The sequence below is a fragment of the Sciurus vulgaris genome (genome assembly GCF_902686455.1).
Source record: "Sciurus vulgaris genome assembly, chromosome: 7".
Lineage (NCBI taxonomy): Eukaryota > Metazoa > Chordata > Mammalia > Rodentia > Sciuridae > Sciurus > Sciurus vulgaris.
Genome location: NC_136467.1, coordinates 119,575,247 through 119,588,056, shown reverse-complemented (window position 1 = coordinate 119,588,056; position 12,810 = coordinate 119,575,247). Strand labels below are relative to the sequence as shown.

The 12,810-nt window shown below is 36.9% G+C and overlaps 1 protein-coding gene across 5 annotated transcripts in view; it reads left to right on the top strand.

Moving 5' to 3' along the window:
• The window catches only part of ZFAND3 (zinc finger AN1-type containing 3), a 383,326-nt gene that overhangs the window by 168,785 nt on the left and 201,731 nt on the right, over positions 1-12,810 (top strand). Inside the window, exon 1 of one of the 5 annotated variants that reach the window (XM_079148366.1) lies at positions 7,817-10,077. The exons of the other annotated variants lie outside the window; for them this stretch is intronic. Coding sequence (XP_079004492.1) covers positions 10,065-10,077 — 13 coding nt within the window. The 5' untranslated portion in view covers positions 7,817-10,064. Of the gene's footprint in view, positions 1-7,816; positions 10,078-12,810 lie in introns of those variants that run through there. 5 annotated transcript variants of the gene reach the window in all.

The window sequence follows — 12,810 nt, the reverse complement described above, 5'->3', positions numbered from 1 at the left end:
CTGTGGTAAAACCACCCTGAGTTCAATCCTCCTTACCAAATGAATGAGTTAACAAATTAATTTACTTTAAATATAATTATTTTAGGAATGCATTTCTCACAGAAAACATGTTGGGTCTCTCTCTCTCTTTTTTTAATCTGATTACCTTTTGATTATATGTATTCATACAAAGGACCCAAATAATGCTTATAGTATGATTAGGTTTATTTTGGTAGATGTTTTTGTTCTTCACCTTTCCTCTTTCCCTACTTTATTTTGGTTAAACTGAACATTTTTTTTTTTATTCCTATATATCTCTTTTGTTACTGATTTATTTTAGTGCTTACTTCAGTAATATACTCTGTATATCTTTAACTTCTCTCAATCTGTCAAGTGGTATGTTACTTCATGTACAGTATATATCCGTTGATAGTATACTTTTACTTCCCTCCTTACCTTTTTGCTGCTGTTGTCATACATTTTATTTTGCATAATTTATAAAACTTTTACTACCTTGTTGCTATTTTTTGTTTCAGTAGTTGTTATATTTTAAAGAGAATTAAAGAATTTTACATAGTTAACTGTGTGATAGCTATGTCTCCTGCTCTTCCTATCTGATAATCATTTGGATTTTATCTGAAGAATTTCCTTTATCATTTCTTATGATGAAACACTACTGGTGATGAATTGTGTTTTTTATAACTTTGCAAGTGTTCATTTAGCTTTGCTTTTTTTTTTTTTTTTTTTTTTTTTTTTTTGGGATGGTACTGGGGATTGAATTTTGAATTGAGGGGTACTACTACTGGCCTATATTCCTAGCCCTTTTATTTTTTATTTTGGGAAGAGTCTTGCTAAATTGCTAAGACTGGCCTCCAGCTTGTGATCCTCCTGCCTCAGCCTCCCAAAGTCACTGGAATTAAAGGAGTCACCAGCTTTGCTTGGCCTCTAATCTTTGTTTTGAAAATATTTGCACTGGGTATAGAATTCTGAGTTGGCTTTTTCCCCTTGGGTATTTTAAAGATGTTACTCCATTGTCTTGTTTTTGAATTGTTTGTGATGAGAGATCTATTGTCCTTATTTTTCTTCCTCTGTATTTAACAGGTGTGTTTTTCCTGGGGTGCTTTAGTATTTTCTCTATGACAGGCTTCAAATGATTTCATTGAAGTGCCTTGGTATAATTATGATGTGCCTGTTTCTCATACTTGCAGTTCATAGAAATTTTGGGGCCTGTGTTCTTATACATTTCATTGAAAACCTTATAGATGTTATTTCTTCACATTTCATAACCTCCCCCACAAACTCTTTGAAGTTATTCCATTACACATGTATTGGGTCACTTGAAGTTATCCTATAGCTAACTGAGTCTGTTATATCCTCTTCTTGTTTTTCTGTGTCATTTTGGTAGTTTCTATTGTTATATCTTTGTTTTTTAGTTTAGAAGTTATAGTTTTTTTCATTTCTAGAAGTTCAGTTTGATTATTTATATCTTTCATGTCTCTAGTCTTTTTTTTCTTTTTGGTAGTTGTAGATGGACAACATGTCTTTATTGTATCTTATTTTTATGTGGTGCTAAGGATCAAATCCAGTGCCTTGCATGTGATACACAAGCACTCTGCCACTGAGCTATAGCCCCAGCCTCTGCCTAACTTTTTGAACATGACAGAATAGTTATTCTCTGTTTTAATGTCCTTGCCTGCCCATTCTAATATTTGTCTTTTCTGGATCAGTTTTGATTGACCCCTCCTATTTGGGTCATGTTTTTCCACTCAAAGTATAAGTTCTGCTGTGGCTCAATAACCTATTTTAAGTGATTTAATGTCTTAAATAGGGAATTAAATGATGTTAATACTTTGGTGTACTCCAAGGAGATAATGTAACTTCTAATAGGTGAGAACTTGGATTCTGGAATCATGTAGCTTCTGGATTCATTTCTGGCTTTGCCACTTGTCTCTGGAGAAATTTGCAGTTAGATTAGTGCAACAGATATCATAAATTCCCAGATCAGGATGGTCTTATGGTAATGGTGAACAAGGGGTGAAATCTAAATTACACTTTGGGTAATTGGGGTCTTTGGGTTCTTGTTGAAACTCTCATGAGGAAAAAGAGGAAGAAGTAAATGGAACTGTAAGGTTTTCAGCTGTTGAACAGAACAAGAAAATTGATTTGTGGTGGGTGCATGGTCTGGGTGTGAGGAGGTGTTGGTGAATTTGGTTTGGGTAGTGTAGGGACTGTACATGTTCTGTGAGGTACTTAGAATTTGGAACTATGCAAAAGGTCTAAAAATCAGTTTTGAAGTTTCTACATTAAAATGAGATCCATCAATAGTCACTTTTCATTAATTATTTGAAGGCAAAATAATAGAATTAGGCTTATTCTGCAGTTCTAAAACATCCAAACAACTGTTATGTCCTATTAAAGCACATATTGCTGGACTCCACTCCCTAGAGTTTAAAATTTAGTCAGCATAGAGTGGGGCCAGAGCTATTTGCATGTCTAACAAGTTTCCAGGTGCTGCTTTGGTCTGGGGACCACACTTTGAGAATTACTGATGTAGGGAAGTAATATAGAGAACATAAGGAGTGTTCAGGTTCTAGAGGGAAAGAAAAGTAGATCTGTCAAGTTACAGAGGTGGTGACCATTAGTTGCTACCTGACCCCAGTAACCTAGATTCTAGAAAGGAAATATTTTAAGATTTTAAGCTTGGATGTTAAATGATATCAAGTGAGGTAAAGAGATTAAAATGAATGAGTAATGATCATCGGATTTAATAAATAATATTGTCATTCATAACTTTGAGAACAGTGTTTTTGAGTCACAAACATTTCAAAATCTGATGAAACCTGTGACTGCATCAGAATGTGAAAGTCTCATAATTTTATACACATTTTCAAGGGGGTTTCATGAATTTTATTTAGGTAGTAGCATTCCAGTCAAGAATTCTGCATTAGGGTAGTTTCATTAAGAATGGTAAATGTGGAAACCAGATCTGAAGATGGAGAGTGGGGAGGAAGGAAGTAATTGTAGATAAGAACAGATAGACCTTAAAAATTATAGTATTTGCTGGGAGTAAACAGATGATTGTGAAATTTCTTTATCTGAAGGTCCTAAAATAAGCCTGTAGCAACCCACATGTCTCCCTGTGTTTTCAGGGATACTGTGGAAAAAAATGGTACTCATTTCAGAAAATCAAAATGGCCTATGGCTTTCTTGGCCACTTATTCCTTTGCTACTGTCCAGCTCTGATGTGGGTAGAACTGATGACACTGTTTGAACGATATTTATAGTCTTTGTTAAGTAAGTTTCCTCCATCTTTCAGGAAACGCCCCCCCCCCCCCCAACAAATTATTTTTCCATCACTTGCCAATACTAGGGGAAATGTTTTGCTGTAATGCTCTGGGCTTGGTATCTTTTTATAAAAAATTATTGAATTCTATTCATTGTGCGATCTGGTAAATGACTTAAATTTCTCAGATTGCTTTTTCGTTTGATGAGGAAAGGTGATCACTTGACTTTGGGGGTCTGTGAGGATCAAATAATTTTATGAGGCATTTGGTGAACTATGAACCTATAGGCATTTATATTGTTTCTTATTAAGCACAGTGTAATAGAATATATAGGTGTTAAGTTAAATTTTTGTTACTATGACAAAATACTTGAAAAAATCATTGAATAAAGAGTAAAGGTTTATTTTAGCTTATGGTTTCAGAGAATTCAGTCTATGGTCACTTGGCCCTCTTACTCTTTAGGCCTGTGGTGAAGGCAGAGCATTATGGCAGAGGATGCATAGTGGAGCAGAGCTGCTTACTTCATGGTGTTCAGGAAGCAGAGAGAGCAGGTTGTGACCTGAGTCCTGATATCCCCTTCAAGAGCATGCCCCCAATGATCTTTCTTCTAATAGACCTCACCTCCTAATAGTACCAAGCCTTTACTTTGGTGACCAAGTCTTTAGTCTGTGGACTTTTCGGGGACATTTAAAATTCAGACTGTAACAAGTAGTCTAGATTTGTTTTTCACTCAGGCAGAAAATTTGGCTATGGTATCCTGACACTAGAAGCTGATGTGGGAAAATTGTTGCATGTGTTTGAATAGAATGAAAATAAAGTTGCTACCTACTTTTTAACTAGTAAATGTAGTAGAACCTATATCCTTAGTTGTTGAAAAGACGTGACCTACCTAGGAAACACCTGAGTACTTTTTCATATATTAGTTGCATATAGGTTGAAATTATGAGGAAAGGCAGCACAATCCTGGTAAATATTCTTAGTGGGATATTTTGTAAGACCGGATGCTGGCCAAAAAGGGATCAGACCACAAGCGTCTAAACAAAGCTTTATTGGGATTAGCTCTCTGGCAAGGTTCACAGGTCCATCAAGGTAAAGGGCCTGGGAAGTCGGCTCGGAAGGCGTGGCGTTTTTGTACCTGGAGTTAGGCGCGGAGTAGGCTCAGGGATGGATGTCTACTTGCAGTTGGCCTGAGACCCTGCTGGGACCCGTGTCTTTCTGGGATTGACTGGGGATCCCACGGGGTGACTGGCAGGTGCTTGACGCCATTAGGGTTTATCTTTCGACATCTGATTGGTTGCTCTTTGGCACACATCGGCTGCCTGATGCCTTGCCCCCTTTCAATCACTTCTGACCTCCCCAACGTATTTTATGCCTGTACCTTTGGAGAAAATTTAAATATGCTGTGTATAGGACATACAGGGTATTGTACTCTGATTTGTTTCCGTGTATTCAGTCTAGAAATCTTGTACACAAATCAAATAGGGAGACTCAATCAGTGGGATCCAGAATTAACCTTTTTAAAAATTTTTTTATTCTTTTTAGTTATACGTGACAATAGAGTCTATTTTGACGTATTTATTTGAACATGGAGTATATCTTACTCTAATTAGGATCCCAGTCTTGTGTATGTACATGATGAAATTCATTGTGGTGTACTCATATATGTACATAGGGAAGTTATGTCAGATTCATTCCACTGTCTTTTCAAAATATGGAATGCTTTATGAATTTGTGTAATCCTTGTTACAGGGGCCATGCTAATCTTCATTGTATTGTTCCAATTTTAGTGTATTTGCTGCTGAAGCAAGCACCAAAATTAAATTTTGATTTTTTGTTTTTCCTGGAGCAAAGAATTTATGACTGTGAACAGAAAAGGTGTCATAAATTTTTGTTAAGTGATATGTTTTTCAACTGCCAAAGTTTCAGTATAGAGATAGGAGTTTTTAAAAATTGCTCACTTAGATCTACTGAAATATTAAATGAAAAAAATTTAAAAACCATTCTATGCCACTGTCATTACTCTACCAATCCTGGAAGCTAAATATTTGACCTAAGATAGAATTTAATTGATTTTTACTTAGAAACAGAATTGAACTGACATAGTTCTAACAAAGTTTCTGTTAAGTATGAATCAGACTTTGTTCCACATTTGTAAGATGCCTTGCTTGGGTTTTGAAGACCCCCAGATAAGCAAATGTACCTTAAGTTTGTCATTTATGTTTTACGAAGGTGAATTTCTATAGGGGTAGATATGAATTATGGTGAAATTTCTCTTTAAAGCTTCCTACCCCCAGGTATTTCCCAAGCCTTAAGATGACTGGTTCCCATTAATTTCATCCTCAAAGTAAACCTTGAGCCTTAGCTTAAAGTACAAGCAGGATTAAGGGGCTAAAGAATCCCAAGTCTTTCCGTCTGTTCTAACATCAATATTTTACTCAGGTTCAGTTCTAATTTGTTGGCTTCAGTGAAAGTGTTACTTTGTGAAAAACTAAAGAGCTAAGTCCCTTCTGAGTGGAATGGAATAATGAGTACTTGAGGTATGGCATTCCCGTTTTACTTTCAGAATTCTTTTAAATGCAGGGCTTTGCTTTTGTGCTGCAGTTTTAACCCATGTGATGCAGCATAGCCTAACACGGTACAGCGGTCCACAAATTGAACTTCTATTTAGTCCTGTGATATTCATGTCCAGCAACAGAAAATGTTTGAACATAATTATTAATGCAATTTCTCCATCATAGTGATGGTTTTCTGCTAAGTCATTTAGTCTGACCTCATCAAAATAGGAATGTTAGCATGGAATCATAGTATAGATGACTGCAAGTCTTGGAATTCTGTTCTGCTATTGTTATATATACAGTGTTAAAAACTGAGTTTTACTTAAAAATTTAAGTAGTTAACATAACCATGTGCTTTCTTTTCTTTTTTTTTCTCCCCCCCAAATGCTGGGGATCAAACCCAGGGCCTCATGTATGTCAGGCAAGTGCTTTGTCACTCACTGAGCTACATCCGTAACCCTAATCATGAATTTTCTGTTGGTTGTAGTAGTAGTTCACCTGTTGTTTCACTATTCAAGTAATGTGAGTTTGAATGATGTGGATGCATATTATGGGTAGAAATAGATGTAATTTCATAGTAATGGTCAAATATGTAAATATAATACTGTTAAAAATAAGTCATATTTTTGATCTTTGATAAAAACAAACATTTTCTGGAACTGCTTTATACTTGTATCTGCACTTTGAGTTTTTTGCTAAGTTGGGATGACTTTCATCTTTTAGATCTAGAATTAAATTGAGACTAAATAGAGGCAAGTTCTTCAGTCTTCTAATTTAAACTTAAACTATTTTCTTCTTGAGAAAACTTAAACCTGGGCATCAGAAATTGAGAATGAGTGCTTTGTGAAAATAAATTGTATTTGTTCCAAGATAATTTTCTTAAATGTCTACTACTTTTATTGCCTTACAGTAAGTACTGTAGGAAAAATATATAGTCTCTATTCACAAAACCCTTTAAAATCTAACTGGGAGTTAGGCATAAATATTGAAATTATCATACAATAAATCCTTGAAATTTGAGGGAGGTGTGTTCTGAACCTTGAAGATACCAGAGTAGCATCTGTTTTTCTTAGTTTTCTTAACTTAAAATGGGGACCATAGTATCAGACTTAATGAGATCTATGTTAAATAAAAACCACGAAACCACATTAAGCTGGTTTGCTTAGGCTCACTGACCAGCTTAGGAACTCATGCCTGCACAGCTGTCCTGTAATAAAGATAATTCAGATTCATATTTAGCAAAATCATTTATTATATGCAGTGGGCCCTGGAACCCCAAATGTCAGATCCTCGATTGCCAGATATTTAATGACACCAGTGTTTCAGGTCTTTGTTGCCAGCACACATTCACATACACCTTCTGCATTTGTAATTTCCTTCCTTTTGCAGAATTGCTTACTGTTCATGAATTACATCCTCTTAGCATGCACTCTGCTGATAGTCAAATAACCTTCTCTGAACCTCATAGCTACCTTCTCATGTGCATGTCTTTCCTTTTACCTAGAAATTTTAGAAAGGATTTGCCATATTCTGTTACTTGCTTCATTCTAGGTGCCAGAAATTCTCTTTCCTAGGTTTTTACTGAGTTCCAAGTTATATGCTAATCATCTGTCCTAAGAGTTCTTTTCCACTCACCTACAACTTAAAAATTAAGCTCATCCCTGAATTCTAATTCTTAGGCTTCTCTCTTGCCTCACTGACAATTCTGAGACCTTTCCCTATAATGGTTGCTAGTCTGCTTCTGAATGGATAACCTCCTTCATTCCCAAGTACTTTCCTTTCTTTAACTTTCTGCTCGTTTCTCTGAATGTAGAATTTAATAACATTGTCCTGTTAATCTTTCTGTCAAACCTTTTTGAGATCTCTTTATTGGATATAGAACTCTTCCCTACTATAAGATCAGTCAGTAATGCAGAGTATACAAGGTAGCTGCTAACTGCTTATTTTCTTGTTGTATTCCCAAGATCTCAGTTACAAAGTCTCTTACTTTCTAATTCCTATTTTTCTAGAAGAATTGTCAAATATTTTTGACTCCAGCCAGTGTTCCATATATTAAAAACCTTCCATATTTTTGTTTGTTCTGTTACAGTTCTGTTTTTCCTTGTCTTCCATTCCCTTCCCCCTAGATTTTGTTCTAGTCTCCTTTTTTCCTAACTCCTGTAAAACAAAACTCTTGAGTCTCTTTAATGAAACCTTACAGACTCTTACCATCTTTTCAAGGATCAGGTAATATAATTCAGAAGAAATAAGGATTTTGCAGTCTGTACACTGACTCCTAACTCTTGTAGGTAGATTCATCTGGTTCTGTGGCAGTTGAACCACCCGTCTGTGCCACCAGGCAGAAGAGATGCCTGACTCATGAGGTAGCTGACCCATAACCTCTGTAGTACTTGGGGGGAAATGTGCACTTTTTATAGACACAGAGGGAAATTTAAACTGCTAATAGGTATGTTTTGGCTGGACCACCTTTGGTTGTGTGCAGTTTGAAGCAGAGGAATACCATAGTAGAAAGAATAAAGTAGAAGTGCACTGAACAGTATGGATGACTGCACAATCCCTAGGAGATAGCTAGCCATCTTTATTACTTTCCGTCTTACATACACAGAAACAAACCAAACCAAACACCCGTATTGAATGACTATCAACTGATTCATTATGCATTCAAAAATTTCTTCTCCCATAAGTTCTAAAAAGTTGACCATTTTCTCTTCCTATTTTATGTGGTTTTCAAAATCCTGTGTCTTGTGATTAAGGGCTTCAACTCGGAAGTCAGGCATATCATTTACTTTGAGCCTTAGTTTCCTCATCTGGAGAATGAGAATAGTAGTAGGACTTGGCTTGCTATGAGGATTTAATAAGGTATTGTGTATCAAGCAAATAGTACCTGTCTTGCGGTAAGTGCCTAATCAATGTTAGCTTATTGTGTTCTGATGTAGGATATGAAAATCTTTGTGTATTCCTTTTCAAATCATCTGTGATAAAAGGTTAGTACTTTTTTCCCCTTAAACCAGTCACAAGCCAATACTTTCGTATTACCAGATTAAGAATTGCTAACAGTAAAGACATAAAATATCCTGTTCTTTAATTATTATATTAAACATAGGTATTCTTTCAGGTTATAAAATTTTCTAAATTTTTACCCTTCATTTCTCTACTTCTCTTACTATAGAGCAGCAACAGCTTGCAGAGTGGCACTAATTTGTGGACTGAACTTTGAGTTACACTATTTTAATGTATATGTGCAGTCTTGTAGAAGGCAGAATATAGTTAGGAAATAAAACAGAACTATTCCAATAGCATTTATGTTAAGTAGCCAATATTTCAAATCTGTTTCTTGATACTGGAAGGTGAATGAGGGTCATTCGAGGCTTCGAAAATGCCTTCCTTGTATGATTGTCATTCTGTTGCTTCCCTGGTGATAAAAACATTTTTTTCCTGTATGTTGTGCAATTCTTCCCTCATTACTTTTCATCCTGGAAATAAGAAAACTGTACTCACTGAGCCAGATAAGCATGCATTGCCGTGGATATGATTTTTTTTTTAAGTATTTTGAGAGTGGGATACTAAATACGACTGCCTTGTGGGCTAATGTGAAGCATTGTGGCCAGAATAACTTTAAGGATGAGTAAAGCATAACCTCAAACTATACTGCCTAGTTGTAGACAAAGGGGAAGCATAGAGGAGGTTGGCCTTTAGAATTTCCTTCTGTGGTATAGAATTGTTAACAGTAGGATTTAGAAATGGCACTTGTACTTGATAGCTGAAAGTCTCTAAAATGCCTCTTGTGGACAGGGTTGGGTGTTTTCTTTCACGTATTTTAGTGGAAATAAATCATCCAATTTTGTCTTCAGAGAAATTAACAACTCTCAGTTAAGAAGTGTATAGTAGTGCCAAGCATTGTGCTGAGGAGTCTTATAAAACATATCACCTATTTCTTACCACAGATTGATCCCCATTACTCACAGAGCAAAACAGAGCTTTGTTTAGAGGGACTAAACATTCTTTTCAAGGCTTTATACTTGTGAGAGACTGAACCTGATTCTGAATCTAGGTTTGCCAGACTCCTAAGTACATTTCCTTTTTTCACCTTTAAAAGAACAAAAATGGAAAAACCCACAGCCAGCTACAGTGGCACATACCTGTAATTCCAGGAACCCAGGAGGCTGAAACAGAACTTCAAGTTCAAGGCCAACATCAGCAACTTAGCAAGACCCTGTCTCAAAATAAGAAACATGAAGAACTGGGAATGCAACTCAGTGGTAAAGTGCCCCTGGGTTCAGTGTCCAATATCCCTCTGTGCCCCCCCCTCCCCGCCCCCGCCAAATCACAAATAACCTTTTTTATGGAATCATTTTTGAGAGTAAGTTGCCAACCATATGCTCCATTGCTCCCTGTTTTAGTTGGCTTTTTTCTTTGCTGTGACCAAAAGACCTGACGAGGACAACGTAGAGGAGGAAAAGTTTGTTTGGGGCTCCTGGTTTCAGAGGTCTCAATCCATAGATAGCCAACTCCACAACTCTGGACCCAAGGTGAGGCAGAACATAATGGCAGAAGGGTGATGCTTAGGTAGGAGGATTGCAAGTGCAAGCCAGCCCAAGCAACTTGGTGTGAGACCCCATCTCAAAATAAAAATAATAAGGGCTGGAATGCTCAGTGATTAGGTGCCTCTGGATTCAATCTCTGGCACCCCACCCCCTCCCCCAGTACAGTGGTCAAAATCAGGAAATTAATGTTGATACATTGCTACCATCTAATCCTTACACCCTATTTAGTCTCCCCCCCCCCCGTCCCTCCCCCAGTTATCCCAGTAGTGTATTTCATAGCATATAACCTTATAATGTCTCTTTTCTTCTGGAATAGTCCCTAAATTTTTCTTGATATTTTTGAATTTGGCCCTTTTGGAGATTACAAGCAAGTTATTTTGTAGAATTTTATTTGATTTTGGTTTTACCTGCTATTTTCTTATGATTCAAGTTAAATTCCTTTGGAGAAAAACATAAATGATGTTCTTATTGAACCTTTTATCCCAACATGCAATTTCAGTTTGACACATTAATAATGATTAATAATCATGGTCATATTTTTCATTTTTAAGATGAAATCTTCTGACCTTCATTTCTGTAAAGTTACTCGCCCTCCCTACTTCCTCCTTTCCCCAGTACTGGGGAATCTAAACCATGGGTGCTCTACCCCTGAGCTACTTTCCCAGTTATTTTCATTTTGTATTTTGAGACAGGGTCTTACTAAGTTGCCCAGGCTGACCTCAAACTTGGAATCCTCCTGCCTTCAGCCTTCATAAGTAGCTGGGATTACAGGTACATGCCATATACCCAGCTCTTCTTTCTCTTTTAAATAAATATTTATGGGAAGGTGCTTTAAAACTGTAACTATTCCATCTCTGTGTACTATTTATTTATTCATTTTGTGTCTCTTTGTGTTTTAGTCAGCTTTTTTTGCTGCTGTGACTAAAGGACCCAAACAGAACAATTTTAGGGAAGAAAAGTTTATTTGAGGGCCCATAGTTTCAGAGATCTTAGTTCATAGAAGGCTGGCTTCATTCCTCAGGGCTCAAGGTGAGGCAGAACATCATGGTGGAAGAGTATGACAGAGGGAGACTGCTTCTATGATGATCAGAAAGCAGAGAGAGAGAGAGGTCTCCACTTGTCAGATACAAATGTATACCCAAAGCCACGCCCCCAGTTCTACCTCCTCAGCCACACCCTACCACTTCAGTTACCTTTGAGTTAATCCCTATCAGGGAATTAATTCACTGGTTGGGTTAAGGCTCTCACAATCTAGTCATTTCTTTTCTGAACCTTCTTGCATTGTCTCACATGTGAGCTTTTGGGGGACACCTCACATCCAAACCACAACAAATTGGATTCATCATTTCTTGTTTTATTTACTAGATTATACTCTTCTATTACCATTATCTAGTTTGATGCTCAAAATATTCCAGATTTGTTTGGTGGAAACCCTTTCCACCCCATATCTGTGTCTGTTCTGACATGTCCCTGTCACTCTTCTTGCATTCTGGTACAAGGTTTTCCAGCCTCATCTTGTACTTTCCTTACCCCAATCCTGGGCAGTCATTTCCCCAAGGAACCCTGGCTCTTTTCAGTGGGGAAAAAAGTGTTTAGAAGCCAAGATCTGGGTGATCAGAGTGTGCGCTGCAGTTGGAATTTTGTTGCTTCCAGACCTTCTCAGTGGATGGGGTTACATTTACCTCTGTATTTATGTCTGTGTTGAAGTATATTGAAAATTATGAATTTATACTGATGATTTAATTTCCACCCAGTACCACAAGATTCATTTTAGTTTTAGTATTTTTCCTTAATTATTTTATCATGCTTTTTATTACAGTAAGAAATCTAGCTTCCATTATTATTAATTCCTCTGCAGATCTCTCCTCTTTGTCACCGCCTGCTCCCCTGCATGGATGCTCTGTTTTTCCTTCTTGAACTTGGACTTCCCATTCCAGATAATATTTTTCTTCCTTTTAATGTAGAGACCCTTCTCCTAATGCCACACGGGCTGCCAAATGGAATTCTTAGATGACTTTATTATACTAGCACAGTGGGCCCCCCGACCCCACCGGCCGCACTATTTTGCAGTGCTGGGCCCAGGACCTCATGTAAACCAGGCAAGTGTTCTACCACTGAGCCATATCTCCAAACCCTTATTTTGATGTTTTTTGCTACTATGTAAACTGCAACATTAAGAGTTTTCTAAAATGATTGTCCTGCTGGTAGGAGAGTACCAACTAGAATATCTAAATGGGAGTGAAAAATATTTCCTGGGATTAGTCTGGGTCAATAGTTTGTATTCTGCAAATGATTACAGAGCTATAATTGTTCCTTTGACAATAAATTGGGAGTTAATGGGTTCTCTCTAGAATTTTCATTAGAGATTTAAAAGAAAAACAAGTCTTACTGTTCTGCAGAGGATGTGGAATGAGGTATGTTCCTGGGTAGTCAACAGTGTTTAGAATG